This window comes from Cryptomeria japonica, chromosome 4, assembly GCF_030272615.1.
Source record: "Cryptomeria japonica chromosome 4, Sugi_1.0, whole genome shotgun sequence".
Taxonomy (NCBI): Eukaryota; Viridiplantae; Streptophyta; class Pinopsida; order Cupressales; family Cupressaceae; genus Cryptomeria; species Cryptomeria japonica.
Window position 1 is genome coordinate 232736531 of NC_081408.1, and position 17352 is coordinate 232753882.

Below are 17352 nucleotides of genomic sequence, written 5' to 3' on the forward strand. Positions count from 1 at the left end.
AATTCCAAAATAAGAGGATGTGTGAGAAGACTAAATGGATAAAGAAATTAAAAATTCCTTGGGAAGAGGATGCATGGGGAGATTCAAAGAATTTGAATTTTCTTGAAAGGATCAAGGTGATTAAGATATGTGCAAATGATTAAGGAGATTGATTAGGTGGCTTAATGAGTGATTAGAGGGCAAGTGGGAAAGTTAGGAGGATGTGACATGAGGAGAGAGAATGCGTGGAGGAATTTAAAATTAGGAAATAATGATAAGCAGGCTTCTAGAAGAATTAATTAGGCTAAGTGAGGATTAGGAGAAGTGATTTGTAGGAATCACATGATCAGTTTAGTTAATTGAAATTAATTAAGTAAGTAGGGTTTAAATGATATTTGAAATGATTTTTAAGAAGAAAGGGAAATAATTAATTTATTGATAAATTAATTATAAGGTTATAATGATAAAATTGATTAAATAAGATTTAATCAATTTTAAGAGGAAGAGGACTAACACAATTAATTAAACTAATTATGTGGAAAGGCATAAATTAATTAAATATTAATTTAATTAATTTTAGGCATCTATAGATGTGTTGCTCAAGTGCCCTTTTGAGTCCTAAAATATGGAAACATTATGAATCCTATTGTGCTTCTTGTTAAATTGTCATTGATTTCATTAACTAACAAAGAGATTGTTGATAATAACTTGATATGATCAAGGGGGTTGATAACTAACAAAGAGAGCATTGATCATCTTCTGAATGCACAACAATAAAGTATAAAGAACAGTGTTTAAATCAGTGGTGATCACTATATTAATAAGTGGCAAGTAGCGATCATGATAATGCAGCAATCACTGTACATACATCAGCGATTATATTGAAGTTCAGAATTGATTATATTGGAGATATTGAAGGCAGTGTGGTTGATTAAAGGCTTGTTATCTATCTATCTATAAATTGTTTAAAATAAACAATAATGAAAGCAGCGATTAGAACTGTTTGCAATAAACATCAAACATCGCCCACATAAAGCAGCATTGGGATTTGTTTATCAGCGAACTAATTAGAAGTTTTGTTTGATTGTTAATTAGACATCAGTTGCAATTATGGAGAGCAGTGATTAGTAAAGATAATCATAATTTGCAAGGGGTGCGATTTGTTTCCAATAAAAAAAATGTTCATCTAAAAGACATAACCTTTTGAAAGTTTATCTATTCATCAAGTTGCCCTTCTTGACGAGTCTATAAAAAAGATTGCGAAGTGCTTTTGAGAGGTGTCTGTGACTTTGTAGTGTGCAAGATAAGTAAACATATCTAATATAGACCAGCAGGCTGATGTGAAGAAGGAAGTGAGTACAAAGCCAAAAGGAATACAATATACAAATATATGAAGAGATTTTGAGAATTAAAGGATTATAAGAGCAGGTCATGAGCACTTGATTTGCAGATTTTGTGAAAGAATTGGGGAGAATAAGTGAGAATTTAAAGACAAAGTTGATAGCAGATTTATGAATAATATTGTAGCAAATTTATGATCAGCATTACAGCAAAATTTTAAGAAGAAGTTTATATTGAGGTTGGTGCCTCAAATTGGTGAGGTTGGTGCCTCATATTGGAGAGGGTGGTGTCTCATATTATAGGGATTGGTGCCTCCAGTAGGTTGGTGCTTGCAAAGTTTGTAGAGACAAGATTATATAAAGCAATATTTTTGTCGTGGTTTTCTCTTGCAAGGGTTTCCAGTAAATTATGTTCTCATTGTTTTTCTTGTTACTAGATCTTGCATATGTGTGAATATTGATTAAGCTTCGAAGTAATTAAATAAGTTTAAAAAAGATTATTGTTGTATTGATTCACTCGCCCGCCCTCTAGTATAACCGTGTGCTCATCATTTTTGACAAGTTCAACTCATAGGTGACTTCACTGACTCTCCTCATGATCATCATGTATGGTCCATAGAACTTGGCTTGACCTTTTTGGATCTGTTTTTGGATGTAAAATTGCTTGTATGGATGCAACGGCAACCTCAGGAAATCCAAATCTCCAACCTTGAATGTCCTCTCTATGTGGTTTTGATTGACATAGAGTTTTTGTTTATTTTGAGCTTGTTGAAGATGATCCTGGAGTGATTTTAATTTGTCTTGACTATGCTTGATTAAGTCATTTGTGGCCAGTACCTTGTTGCATTTAAACATCAAATCGACATAGGCTAGAGCATTATAACTATATCGTACCATAATTAGTGACATACTTGTAGAGATATGGTAGGCAGTGTTGTAGCAATATTCTCCAAAATGCAACCATATGGCTCATGTTGTATGCTGATCCGAATTTAATTCCTCAAATACCTTTTGACTCATTTCTTCACTATTTCTATTTGTCCATTAGTTCGAGTTTGTACATGTCAACTAAAATAGCTCATGCAAAAAAAACTAAGTAATCTACTATCCCAATTACTCACAATATTTTTATGTAATCCATGTAATCTAAACACCTTTTTGAAAAAAAACTTAGCCACTTGGGGAGCCTTGAACTCCAAAGAAATAGCAAATAAATGTGCATAATTAGTCTATGTATAACAACATAAATATAATATTTTTCATGTACCTTAGGAAGACCTGTGATGAAATCCATATATTTGCTTTCCCATTTTTGGTTTGGGACAGACAAGAGCTGCAACAAACTTGTCGGAAGAGTATGCTTTGTTTTGTTGGCAAGTGATGCACTCTCTAATATGCTTCAAGACACCCTTCTTAAGTCTTTTCCAAGAGAACCTTTCCATGATTTGTTGGTAAGTCCTATAATATTCAGAATGTCTTGCTAATGGTGTCCCATGGAAGGCTTTCAAAATCTTTTACGTTATTTGGATTTTGGAGTTGGGAAGATTCTGTCTTTGTGGAATTTAAAACCTATTTTTACTTTATATTTGTCATCCTTCATTGTCTTGTCAAGGAGTTTATTAGTGAATGCTTTCTTAACACACTCAACCATTATAGTAGCCACCCAATCAATAGAAGTAATAAAAATGGAACATAAAATATGCATCTTGGATAATGCATCATCTACAACATTGTTCTTATTGTTAACATATTTTATATCAAATTCATAGGCTTAAAGTTTACTTACCCACTTTGTTGCCTATTTATTCAAATCTCTTTGGCTAAAGAAAACTTCAAACTATTGTGATTGGTCTTGATCGTGAATTTGCCACAAACAAGATATTAAATGAATTTGGCCAGGGCATGCATGATGGCCAACACCTCTTTGTCATAAGTCAAAAACGAATTTTCTATTTCTTTTAGCTTTTGGGTGTAAAATGCTATGGGATGCCTATTTTGCATCAAGACATTTCAAATCTCTTCTCTTGAAGCATCTGACTGTAACACAAAAAGGAAGTGAGAAATTAGAAGTAGCCAACACTGGGAATCAACTCACTATCTTCTTGAGCTTATCAAAATCTTGGTATCGTGAATTTGACCACAAGAAGGCTCCCTTTGTCAAATCTGCCAATGCTCAACTAACCATGAGAAGCGCTTAATAGACCTCTTGTAGTCATTGCAAAAGGCCAAAGAAGCTTCTCAACTATTTCAAACTTTTAGGATGGGGCCAATCTAGAATTGCTTGTATTTTCTATTGATTCACTTGAACACCCTTGGCACTAATTATGTGCTTAAGTACAAGATTTTTGTTGTTTTAAACTCACATTTGGACTCCTTGGTGAAGACATATTGCTTTTTAGAATGCCAAATACCTCATCAAGATACCTCAAGAGATCCTCCCATTTCTTTCTATATAAAAGAATGTCATCAAATAATACTAGCACAAATATTCTCAATTGATTAATGGATACCGGCTTCATACAATAGTGAAAGGTGACTAGCTCTTATATCAAGCCAAAAGGCATGACCAAAAACACATAGTGCCCATAATGACATCTAAGATGTTGTTTTATGAACATCCTCCTCTTGTACCTTGATTTGATGTACTCTAAATGAAGATCAACTTAGGAGGAGTAAACATCCTCATGAAGCTCATCTATCAATTCATTGATCTTAGGAGTGGGAGACTTGTTCTTGATTGTCTTCTTGTTGAGAGCTCTATAGTCAATATGCATCCTTCTTAACCAAAACCATTGACGATGCAAAGGGGCTAGAGCTTGGCCTAATGCGCTGCATGTCTAAGAGCTCTTTGATTGCTTTCTCTATCTCTTCCTTGTGTCTTTGGGGGTGGCGATAGGTAGTAGTAATGATAGGCTTGGACCCTATCTCAAGCTGTATTATATGTTGAAAGTTGAAACCCTATATCCAGTGGTAATCCTAGAGTTATTTCATCAAAAAATGCACTCTACTTATTCAAAATAGATTGAATATCAACATGATAAGATTTATCACCTATGAAGTATTTCATGGTTGTTACCAAATATTGTGCTGCCCAAGCTAGTTGTCCCTTATGGAATTTACCTTTCCATTCTCTTAGCCAAGACAACTCTTGGGTATTTGCAATACATCAAAGCACTACTTCCTTACTTTTTGATTTGAATTTCAGCTCCATATTTGGATGGTTTGTCTACATTCCCCAAGGGAATATAACCACTACACTCCTAATACCATTTTTGTCTCGCCTAGGACAACCACATAGAACTCATTGTGCATTTGGTGTCTACCCAGAGTGTTGTCGAGTCATTGTATCCTATTGTTGCAAGGAATGTTATAACTATTTTGTAAAATGACATTAAATCTTTTGAAGCCCTTTGTTTCCAAACCTTTCTTGGATACCAAACCCTCATGTATGAAGTTGTTTGTGGCCCCATTGTCGATCAACATTATAATTTTTTGCTTGATGTAAATAACCCGCTAATTCTAAAAGGATAGTACTTAGGAGCATTGGAAAGTTTGACAAGGCTACCTCTAGAATTTCTTCTTCTTCATTCTCTTCTGATTCTTTTTCTTCAATCTTTGGTTTAGGATCCTCTAATTCTTTATTGGACAACAACTCTATGTAATGTACTTGCATCGCGATTGGGTTCTCATGGTCCCTTGCAAAACAAAGCACAATTTCTTCCTCTGTGCTTGTTCTTGGATTCATCTTGTTTGTCAATTCTTTTTATTATGTCCTTCAAATGGGAGCTTCCTTTTGAAATTATTTCTTTTGAGATCTAAAAATTGGTGCTTAAATCTCTTTCAGATTTTGTATTCTTTGTTTGTGATGAAATTCAGTGTATGAAATTCAGTTGCAGTGATATTAAGACCTAGAGTTGGTTGGTGGAAGGTAAGTGTTGAAATTCTAATGCATGCATAGTATAAAAGGTATGCAAGCAATCCTATGATTCTTTCTTTTGTTACCATTAACCATTAGCTAGAGCAAGACAATATTCTGATTTGATTATCATTATTCATTAAAGATACTTGCTTCATGATTAGTAAGTATGCTAAAAAAAACTTCAACACTTCCTTTGGATAAGATATGTAAACATGCCTGCATATTGGTGAGTAGGTAGATGAAATGCTACCACAACTGCAATGCCAAAACCACGAAGATGATAGAACATCTACTGTATTATGATTCCCTCCTGGTGAACATGGATTCAAAGCTATGAAAACAAAGCTGAGAAAGAATGCAGTATCCTTCGCAACTGATGTTTTTTTTCTAAATCCCCAAATGATGGACGAGCGGAAAGGCAAAGTAACCTCCCCTTTGAAAAAAATGAGCTCAACAAAAGATAAACAATGCAATTGAGAAACTGCTCCAAGAAAATGTTTCATCCGTTGCAACGGAAGGAGCAAGAACCAGCTCACATTTGAGGTGGCGATGAGGTGTCAATACCCCTCCCAAATGGATATAATCAAGGCAAGGCATCGACTTAGCCAGACAAATAATTCATTTTAAAAACTTATTATTTCTCCTTATTTTAATATATAGATGTATCCTCATTATGTGCCATGTATCATACATATATTTATCTTTATATATGTATGTATATTTGTACATTTTTCCATATTAGTTGGATGTATGTATACATGTACACACACACACACACACATATATATATATCATATCATATCTGAGTGTACATTTATGTATTAAATTAGTGAGATTATCTATTTAAAAATAGTTATGATCCATTTTATTTCTTTATTAAATTATTATACCAAGGAACAACAATACCCGTTAACTCCAAAAGACAGTCAAAGGAAAAGACCAACTACCTACCGACTGACAAGATGAAACAACCACCCTATATGCCAAGGTGATGATCAACTTCTAACGACCTTTCACCAGGTTCAAGGTTCAATTGCAAGTTCGATCAATCCCGATGCACACATATCTGAGTATACATTTATGTATTAAATTAGTCAGACTATCAATTTAAAAATAGTTATGATCCATTTTATTTCTATATAAAATTATTATACCAAGGAACAACAATACCGGTTAACTCCAAAAGACAATTAAAGGAAAAGCCCAACTACCTACTGACTGACAAGATGGAACCACCACCCTATATGCCAAGGTGACAATCAACTTCTAACGACCTTACACTAGGTTCAAGGTTCAAGGTTCAATCGCAAGTTCGATCAGTCCCAAAGTCCACATACCTCTCCTTGATGATACTCTCCCTCCCTTCAGAGGCGTTGCTAATCTTGCATCCACTTGGTAACATAAAAATGGCTAGACTATTCTTATCTTCTCAGTATTCACAAATATATGAAATAACATTGTCAATATTAATCATTAATGTCCATAATACAGCTTAATAAAGAATTCACATCCACATATGCAGTAATAAAACGTAGATGATATAATGATCACAATTGCATTTTTTATTAGCAACCTATATTGAAAAGAAGGATGTAACAATTTGCATTCCCCAAAATTTTAATTTAAATATGTAAGGCACATGAATGGATGAAAAATGTATAATGTATTTTTGGCATTGGAGAATAGTAGGAATGCATTGAAAATGGTAATCTACCATGATTGATAGTTTATTAGGGTGAAATAGTATTTAAAATACTTATAACTTGATGCTCATATACTAAGTGAATAAAAAATAAATATTGCTTTTACATGATTTTGACCTCAGGAATCCCTGAAACCTCGTTTTCTTGTTATGATGTGATAAGAACTTAGATGCTTTAAAAGCCCTATTCATGATATTGGCAAGTTTAACGAAGGTCAAGGTGAACGTAGTTTTTTAAGGTCACGTCCAAGAAAGACATTATTGTTTTCCATTTACTGTTATATATTGTTCACCTAGGGTAAATATCATATATCTAGTTATTTATATAAATGCATAGAAATCTCAATTTCCTTTCCCGAAACAGCAGTCATTTAACTTACTATATGTCTAAAATTTATGCAGAAGTTTTTGAAGTGGGCAGTCTTTTAAAATGACTGTTAAATCGATTTGCTCCAGAGTTGAATCTGATGCATGGGCAATTGGTATTATCTATTTACCAGTTATCATAAGTAAGAAAATACATACAGCTAAAGGGACAAATTATCTGTTTTCAGTTATGTAGGTATGCATCTATGATAAAGGTATAACTATTCTTCTTATTGTGCATTGTGCTTTACATTGTGGAGCTATTAATTCCTGAGCCCCTTTTTGCAGTAGTTTATTACCATTTGTCTTTTTAATTTTTCTTTTAAATTATCAGTGAGATTTGAACTGAGGATTTGAATGCAATATCAAAACTTCACCAATTGATTATAAGATGGATGCTACTTCGTGGCTATAGGGGCCTAGATAGGACTTTGGACATGCAATGCTTTATGTAAGGAAAACAAAGTTGATTGGAGATGTGGGGGTATTTGTACTCGTACAGTGACGGGAATGGGAACATCATTTTAAATTAGGTCATGGAGTAAATGATCAAGGATATGACTATAACATATATAAATGTAGTCTCCAGAAATTGTTTGTATGGGGATGGGGACACAGTCCAAGTTCCTAAAATGGAGTTTCCTGGTAAGTATGAGGGAAAGCTAAGAAGGATTTGAGAGTGTATATCAGGAGAGATTACTTTTATCATTAACTCATACAAAGTTCTAAAAAAGTTGACCAATCATTGATTTTCCATTGACAAGACAAACCAATTAATAATATAATATTTTTTCAGTTTTAGAAATATAATTGTAAATAGAAAGAATAAGTAACCTTTCTTTACATCTCAATGATTTACTCTGATATATACGTTCCTAGAAAGAGCTTGCCTTGCATTGTATTTGTTTTCTTGAATGGTAGATATGTTTGTTAGATATTTCCTATACCACATGCCACACAATTAGGACTGGTAAAGAATAGAAGTCATGCAGCTCGTGATTTTTACTACTTCATTAGATCAAGTTGAACTACATTATGTCATTTTGAATGTTCTTTCTTTATACAAACTAAGTAATTAATGCAAGTTAAATGGGATCACAGTTATTCTACCATATAATAGCTAAACACAAATTTGTGAGCATAAATGAAGAATATTTGATTTTATCCTTTCTATCAAATTAGCTCTAAATTGTTGCGGATTACCTATAAATAAGTTTCTTCGTAAATTATAATTTAAATCAAGAAATGAAGGATAAATTTTCGGTCATAGGAAAATGTTTAAGAAGTCAAATGTAGTTTAACATAAGGGCAATATAATGAGAGACAATGCTCAATTTTTTACCATTTCCCTGTTCTCATTTCAATATAATGACATACAATGTACATTATGTGGAGTTGCAGGCAAACAACAAGAGAAGTTAGCTTTAGAAGTTGGATTTTCAAGGGCAAGGCACTTTGAAATCGGAGGAGGGTTAATGGGCGTTTTAGTGGCCACACACTAGTTCTATGCTCTACTGCAATGCACATTTCTTGGTATATGATAGGACCATGTTTTTTAATTGAACCAGACAAAGTCGGTTGCACTCAGCTGGCAAGTGGGTGGTATATCCAAAATTGTTTGGATCATTATGTGCACACGAGATAGGAGCTGGTGCCAAAGGTTCAATAACTGAATCAACAAAAAATGCAATATACTAATCAGCCAGGCAGCATTGCTGATTTTTTAATCCTATGATTGATTTACATTGTTCTCCAAAGAACACATTTTTTCATTTTTGTATATTAGGGTTCCATATCAATTTGTAAAATTGTGCATCAGCTCTCAAAACCCCTTAAAATATGATGGAATGCTTTACCATTTTAAAATGTGAATATTGTTGAATTATACAACATGAAGACAAATCTGGTTAAGGAGATTTTTGATGCTGAATCATGTGAGAACATGCAAGTCTTTGTCATCTCATTTCAAAATCACAATCTACAATATAAATGGGAAACCTTTTGGGTAACCATGGGCAAGAGTTAAAGGAAATTGTGCTCTCTTAATAAAATATAAAATAAATAAACTATGAAATAAATAATTATTTGTTGTAATTTTTGGAAAATTAGCATTTTTCAAAAGAAAACTTGTTTTATGTGGTTTGGCCAATTTCAAATGCATATTCAAAATTATGTTTACTTATTTATGTTTCTCATTTTTAAGACACTTCAATTATACATGTAGGCAACTCAAGGACTTATAAAACCTTATTGCTATGAATAGTATAGTTCATAGAGTTGGAGGAATAAGTTTATTATTTTCGAGGGACAATTGTGAAAAGAATAAGTTATTAGCATAGAAACGAGACTCAGACTCGGCAAAAAAATTGGCGAGTCCCTGGAGAGTCTCGAATCCTTGAGACTCGGCTAGGGTCACTCGGCTCGGGACTCGCTAGGACTTGGAGAGTCTTGGCGAGTCCTGAAACTATGGTTATTAGTTAAAAATATTTATTGTTATAAGTTAAAAATATTTATTATGTTTAAGAGTGAATTTCAATAATAATATGTTAATTAAATTTAAAATTGGCTTATTTGTTACCATGAATAACATGTTCTTTGCAAATAGGCAGTATTTATATTTTGTTAAAAATAGTATTACATCTGTTTTCTAAAAATGTTGGAAAAATGGATATAATAATAAATTTATAGTGTATTTTTGTACTAATCTTTTTTTTGTTTGGAAATTTGAATGAAAAATAGAAGCTTCAAAGTAAAATGATGAATATTGATTAATTGTGAATTGGTCTATATTGAGTATTGTTTATTCAAATTAGTGCTCTTGAAAGCAAGATCTCAAACTACAAAATGATGATTTGCAGCCTAAATAATTCTCTTATATCTTTCAAAATAAAATTTTCAGAATTAAAATTAATACACTAAATGGATAACTACATATGAAATTAAAAAAAAAAACAATAGAGCACAAAAGGGAAAATCCAAGACAAAATATATTTTTTATTGATTCAAACCATGGCCTTTTATAGAGGCAATATAGTAATAGTATTTGAATTCTTTCCTTGTTGAAATGTTAGACTTCTTCTTAGCAAGCAATGTACTTTCCTCAATATGTGAATGACTATTTTAACTATACTTCCTTCATCAATCAAAGAAGAAATTACAAACTGGGATTCATTTTGTTCAAAGGGAAAACGATATGATCAAAATTTGAAGGCATACTACTTAGTAAGATTGTCTTAGCATCGTCATCATTGCCTTGGAGTTCACACTTGCAAGTTGATTAAGGAGGGAATGAATCGTACTAATATGTTGAATAATATTATCTCCTTTCATCTTCAACCCAAACAAGTTTTGTTTTATAAACATTTTAGCGAGGGAATGAAACATATTAATATGTTGAACAATATTATCTCCTTTCATCTTCAACCCAAACAAGTTTTGTTTTATAGGCATTTCAGCAAGGAGGGAAAGAAACGTACTAATATGTTGAACAATATTATCTCCTTTCATCTTGAACCCAAACAAGTTTTGTTTTATAGACATTTTAGCACTTGAAGCCTATGAACCAAATAAAGAATTAAGGGCATCTCATATCTCCTTTGATGTTTTTGTTAGATTAATGTGATGTGAATATGCATTAGATAACCCAAGACCAATCAATATTGTAGACTTACTATCTTTAGCCATCCATTTTGTTTTGATTAAGGAAAAAATAGGTTTTGAGGGGACCCAAAACCCCTTACAACAAGTTTTGAAGGGACCTGAAACCCTTGGATTTTGCATGGATCTAGATCCAAAAAAAGAATGATGCTACAAGAATCAACAAAGACTACCAGCAACCCACTCTCAGCTTAACAAAAGAAGACATTGAAGAGCCAGCTAAAAAGAGGAGGCCAAAGCCATCCTCCACAACAATCAAACACCAAAAGATGTCAAAACAAGAAAGTCCAAGGGTTTTATCAAGGCTCCCTTAACCTTCACCTGATACAAAGGGTTTTTCTAGGCACCCATAACCTGAACAATGAATTTCGATAGAGATCCCAAAACCATAATAACTAGAATCTTGAAGATAAGCAACATCAAGGAACAATTTGGAACTAGGGGGTTTTGAAAGGCTCCCCAAACCTTCATATTGGGTTTTGACTTGGTTCCCAAAACCAACAGGTTGAAACCAACAAAGTCAACCCAACTGAAAATCAACTCCCTACTTGCATAACTCCTTACCACCTCAATATGAAGGAGATCCGCCTCAATAGGAATTGAAGGGAGTTGTACCACCAATTGAACCAACCAAACACCGATCAACCCCACCAAGCATCACCTCTCATCTTTTTCAGCAAAAACCATCTCCACCTTAGTAGATGATAGCACCACCTCAATAGGAATATCCAAAGAAGACTAAAGATACTGAAATAGCAAAACCAAGCAGCCCAACTTGGTACTCTTCACCACCATTCGAAAGACCAAAGCCAATACTAAAGAAGGGGTAAAATGAGCCCTCTTATAATCAATACCAGTAGGAAGAGCCCACCTCCGTAGGGCCAAAGAGTAGAGCCACAAAAGAAAATACATGAAAGAAAAACATTTACACAAAAAAGAACATGGAAATCAAAAGATGGATCCCATAGAAATACATACTGGGGTCAAAGGTAAACCCCACCACAAAGAAGCCCCATAAAAATCCCTCCAATAGACAATGTTGAAAAAGACCAACAAGGAGGGCCAGAGATAGTAGAAAGGGGATAGCCAAACCTCGAACATGGCATAATCACAAATAAAAAAGAAATGGGAGCAACCACCCCCAAACAGGGGACTAGAGGAAAAAACGGGGAGGCAAGCTAGGCCCATCTCAACCACAGATCCCCTTGCATCCACCTCATTTGCAACACTACTAGCATCTTCCTTGCTTGAAAGCCAAACCCGCGTACATCCTTCGCTGATGTAATGGCACAGACCCCAGCTCCTGCACTTCAACAAGCCCTCACACACCTCCCACAGGGCCAACAGACAAGAGAAAAGGAAAGAGTAGAGGGTTGGAAAGCACGAGAACCATGCCTCCCCCCATCCGCCATGCCAAACACCAACGAAATGCTTCCACCCGCTCGAAACTCCCCAACATGCACTACCATTCGTACCAAGGGGAGTCAGACAGAGACGGGGCACATCCTCTTCATCGTCATCATTGTCCTTTGACTCCTCTACAACCTCCCCCGAAACCTTAGCTCCTCCCCTGCTTCTGCTCCCACTCCTGCTTCTGCTCCTCATTTCAAAATCATTTTTCTGATATTGAAATATCCATTTTGTTGCTTGATCTACATTTTGTGGATTTTTAACCAGTGTTCTACAGGGATGCGTCCCCCCTCTTTTTGGCCGCGTCTCGGAGACGGGGGGACGGGGATGCTACATCTCTCGCATTCTCGCCACCGCCACCCAAGCGCCACCGGAGACGTCTCCTTGGGACGTCTTCACGTCTCCTTGGGAGACGTCTGGGCGTGTCCCCATCCCTCGAGAGACGTTTGGCGTCTCCCGTCACCCCCACGTATATGCAATGTTTAAAATTAATTTTTTTTAAAAAAGTGAGTTTTGTCATTTTGTCTTTGACTCTAGTCTCTTTTGTAATGCTATTGCTATTAGTATTTGTATTTGGCTACTCATTGTAATGATGAATCATGTAATCATCTTTATTATTAATATATTATAGACTTTGCAATGGCATCAGATATTCATATTTTCCTTTTTTGATATAATAGAAATCTCCAATTTGACAATTTCATTTGTCAAATTTTATTTAGCAATTAGTAATTAGCATTGAAGAAATCTTGGTATTTAGATTTAGTATTTCAAATTTCCTATAGTTTCATTTGAAATGTAATTCTTATACTGTTATACTGTCATACATCTTTTCAAAACTAGTTTTATAAGTACTATATGTATATGTATAACTATATCAGCACCACCACCCCGCCGTCCCCTGTCGTCCCCCTGCCGTCCTCAAACTTAGGCCCTTGGTCCCCCATCCCGGAAACCCGTCCCCCATCCCCAACGCCGATGGAACACTGTTTTTAACAATTCCACTCACAATGATCAATAACTGTGTTTTTATCCGTCAAGTATGAAAATCACTCTCTTCAAATTTAGCTAACAGAAACTAATTTCTCCATTTAGACAACCTTATTAATCGAAAAGATCAATACTGTTCAAAAATGACAAAATCCTTTATTTATCTCTTATGTGGACTTTTGCCCTTCCTGATTTGCATCAACAGCAAAATGTATGCTGGTAAGACCTTTTCAATCAATGGTTAAAGCACTATGCTTTCAAACGCCTTCACACCATTTCTCATCTATCTCTATACTCTTAACGCACTTTAAAAACTTGTCTTACAGATCTAACAAGCACTTTATAATAGCAACCAATCAACAGAAGAAAAATAACTTCTTACTCAAGAAAAAAAAAGATTCAAGAGCAACTCTAAGATGAAATTGGCATCAATAGGCGGCCTCTATCAATGGCTGGATTTGTTTTCTTGGATTCAAACAACTATATCTATTCCTCCTCCGAGATAATTCTCATGGATACAACATGAAATGAGCTACTCATTGAAACGCAAGCTATATCACTGTACACCCGTACCTACTTTAAATAATAAAGATGTTGATATTTTTTTTTCACGAACTGTAATGCAGAATAACGCTGATCAAAGTTAGAAAAAAACTAGAACTTACTAAGTCAGGCAAATCAAATGGCAACTAATCGTTGTCATCTACAGGTCTACGCCCATGTCTCATATACTCGCCTTCCTATACCATATGACATCGCAAAAGGGAAAATCCAAAACAGAACATATCTTATTGATTCAAACCATGGCCTTTTATAGAGGGAATGAATTGCACAACTGATAATAGTTGCTACAACGGTTTTTTAATCTAAACTAAAGTAACTGTTAATGTATTATGCGGGAAAATCTAAAACAAAATATATCTTATTGATTCAAACCATGGCTTTTTATCCCATGGGGCTGTTTATGATGGTCTTTTATCCCATGTTCCCATGCAACTGCTTATGATGGTCTTTTATCCCATGTCCCCATGCAATTGTTTATGATTAAGGGAAAATGATAAATTGACATCTTTCCCTATGAATATCGATATTGATAGATTCGTAGTTGAATTTTTTACCATTAATGATTGAATTTATATATATATATATAATGGTCTGATAAATGGCATAAAAAATTGACGATTTTAATAAACAAATGACTCTCCTTTGTTTGAAACTCATGCAAGAATTTTAATACATTTTTTAAATTCTTTTTCCACTGCTTATGTGAAATTTGCACCTTGCTTCTACCTCGATAGCACATATTATAGCTTATTAAAGCATAATGAAGGCTTTGGTTAGCTAACCAAAATATTCTATTCTATTTTTGCTTGCATTATTTCACTAGACGATAAGATTTCTAATATTCTCTCTTTTATTTCTATAAAGAACGTGAACATAACGGTTGCTCCTAATTTCAATGAAGTCTTACAAAGTTATATGTGGAAATCATTTTGTTCATTGTTTTATTTATGTTCTTCTTTTAGGCTGCTCCAGTTAACTTGCGTCTTTCAGATACAAATTTATCGTTATTTATGAATGCCAATAAATATATCAGTCTCTAGAATCAAAACCAAGCAATGAAATACTTAGCAATTAATTTTTATTAAATGGTTATTAAATATTTAATTATTTCAAATTATTTTTTATAATAATTGAAAGAAAAATCTTAAAAAATATTATTTATAATTTTTTATTAATATTTGGATCATTCTTAATAATTTATCATTTAGCTAAGAGAAAAAGATAATCAAATTGTAGAAATAGTCAAATGTAAAGAGCCAAAATATATCAATAAAGATCCGAAAACAAATGAAAAAAGAAGAGGGGATTCAAAAATTAAACAATTAAAATGAAATTAGATAGAAGATTCTTTTAAAAATTTCCCTTATCTTTGTTCATTGGTTTTTGTGTCTTGTTTTTTTTTTTTTGATTGGTAAACGACATCCTAATTGCCTCGAGAGTTTGAAAATATAAACATGCAATAACGACCTTATTGCCTCAAAAGTCTAATAGTATCGACATTGATACTACATAAAAGTCTTAAAAAACTAGACAAAATTCTTCATCTAAAAGCAAAAAAAATCATATCTACTTTGGCCATGCATCAAATGTCGACCCTATGCTTGATCTCCAGATTAGACACAACCCCTTCCTCGCGGACGACCCCTATCGCTACCAGAAACAACCGACCGCCCACGACCTTTCCCTCTTGAGGTGCATCACTACGCTCTCCTCTTGCAGGCAGACCATCTTGCTCTACTTTTGGAGGAAGGAAGCCATTTAATTTGGCAAAATCGCGAAATTCATGCTCCTTGTCTTTATTCTTAGGATTATCACCTTGCAGTTTCCATTTGAGAAACCTAACTACCATGGCTACAAAGGAACCGTGTTGTAAAAGAGCAGGGCCTTTAAGGTCTAGGAGGAAAGGGTAATAGTTGATAGTTTCTCTCGAAACTGAGAGAAGGATCATATCCCTTGATTGGGGAAGCCCAGTGCCAAGGATGACGTATTTAAGGACCGAATCCAGACCCACTGACATGTCTTCTTCGAACAGTTGAGAAGTCAAGGCGAGCACCTCCTCCTTAGGAACTTGGTTATCGAGCAATGAAGCCACAAATCTGGAAGAGATATGAGAATTATCTCTTAGATATTCCTTTCTGCTCAAGTGACCATGACTCAGAATCAATTTGACCGCTAAAATTACCAACGGTTCCGAATTTCGGAGAAGCCTTTTTAGTCTCTGGTCCGAAATTGGCTTAAAGGAAACTTGGTAGCATGAACAGGACAACGAAACTGGAGTATCCACCCCAAAACAAGAAATTGGATGAGGAAAAACTTTTACTATGAATCCAAAGGGTTTTGCCATTTTAACCAGATTCCAGAGGAACACGTTTTCTTGCCAGCTAAAAGAAAGCGAGGGAGGCGAAAGACAACTTAACAAAACAAGGTAGCTGAAAAAATCCTTGGCTTAGTAAAAAATAACTGCTTCCGACATTCTTTGTCATACCAATCATCTTTAATGAGAAGCGCCTTGAGAAATAAAGCCCGAGGGAAAAGGTAGCGACAAGTCATTTACCAAAGTTTAGGTTTTAATAAAGAGGACCTCTGAACTTTCCCACGAAGCTAGCTCGAGCTCTTCAAATCATGATGGCAACATCCTCTTCACCTTTTGGAGAGTATATGATTGATTGTGGTGACCTCAACAATCCTTCTTGGGACATGCCAAATCCAAACATTTAATGATGTCAGAGGCATCCAACATTATAGAAATTTTCTCCATTTATTTAGCAGATGACTCATCGAGATTAGCTGTGAATAGGCTAAGGGAATAAAGCAACTTCCACATTACCCTCAGAAGGACGAGTAGGTGGCATGATTAAAAAAGAAGATAGTCATTGAGAGGTATAGCAAATCAAAACATTCAAATTCAAATTTGAAAATCCAAATGGCAAACCGTTGAAAAAACAATATTTGTTACCATTGAAAATAGTCCTTGGTTAAATCACTAAGATCATTCAATGTTTAATTCATTTGCCTACCAACTAAGAGCAATCCCATCAGAAGCAACCTTGGAGAGGACACCCGCATCAGTGTTAGCTTCCCTATAGATGTGCTTACAGGAAAATCTTTCAAATGTAGACAGTGTCACTAAGATTTTTTCAAGCAAATCTTTTAGCCTCCAATTTGGAGAGATTGTAGATCTAACTACGTTGATGGTGTGAATCCCCTTCAATTTCTAATTTCTTGATTCTTCTTTTTGAGCACTCCATGAGACTTAGTAAAAGAGCCTTGAATTCTGCAATATTATTAGTGTTTGGAGGAATAGGCGCAACTAGCTTCCCTTTAACAACTCCTTTGAAGTCTCTAATAACACATCCAATTCCAGAAGCATCTGGGTTCTCTTTTGAAGCCCCATCAAAATTTAATTTTAACCATCTAGCTTTGGG

The 17352-nt window shown here is 34.5% G+C and overlaps 1 protein-coding gene across 3 annotated transcripts in view; it reads left to right on the forward strand.

Moving 5' to 3' along the window:
- Positions 1-9320, forward strand: part of LOC131027232 (2-phytyl-1,4-beta-naphthoquinone methyltransferase, chloroplastic) — an 84547-nt gene extending 75227 nt beyond the window's left edge. For 2 of the 3 annotated variants that reach the window (XM_057957238.2, XM_057957239.2), the window contains exon 8: positions 8708-9320. In XM_057957238.2, coding sequence (XP_057813221.2) covers positions 8708-8808 — 101 coding nt within the window. In that variant the 3' untranslated portion in view covers positions 8809-9320. Of the gene's footprint in view, positions 1-7342; positions 7502-8707 lie in introns of those variants that run through there. The other variant, XM_057957240.2, reaches the window with a different exon arrangement.
- Positions 9321-17352: the final 8032 nt, after the last annotated feature.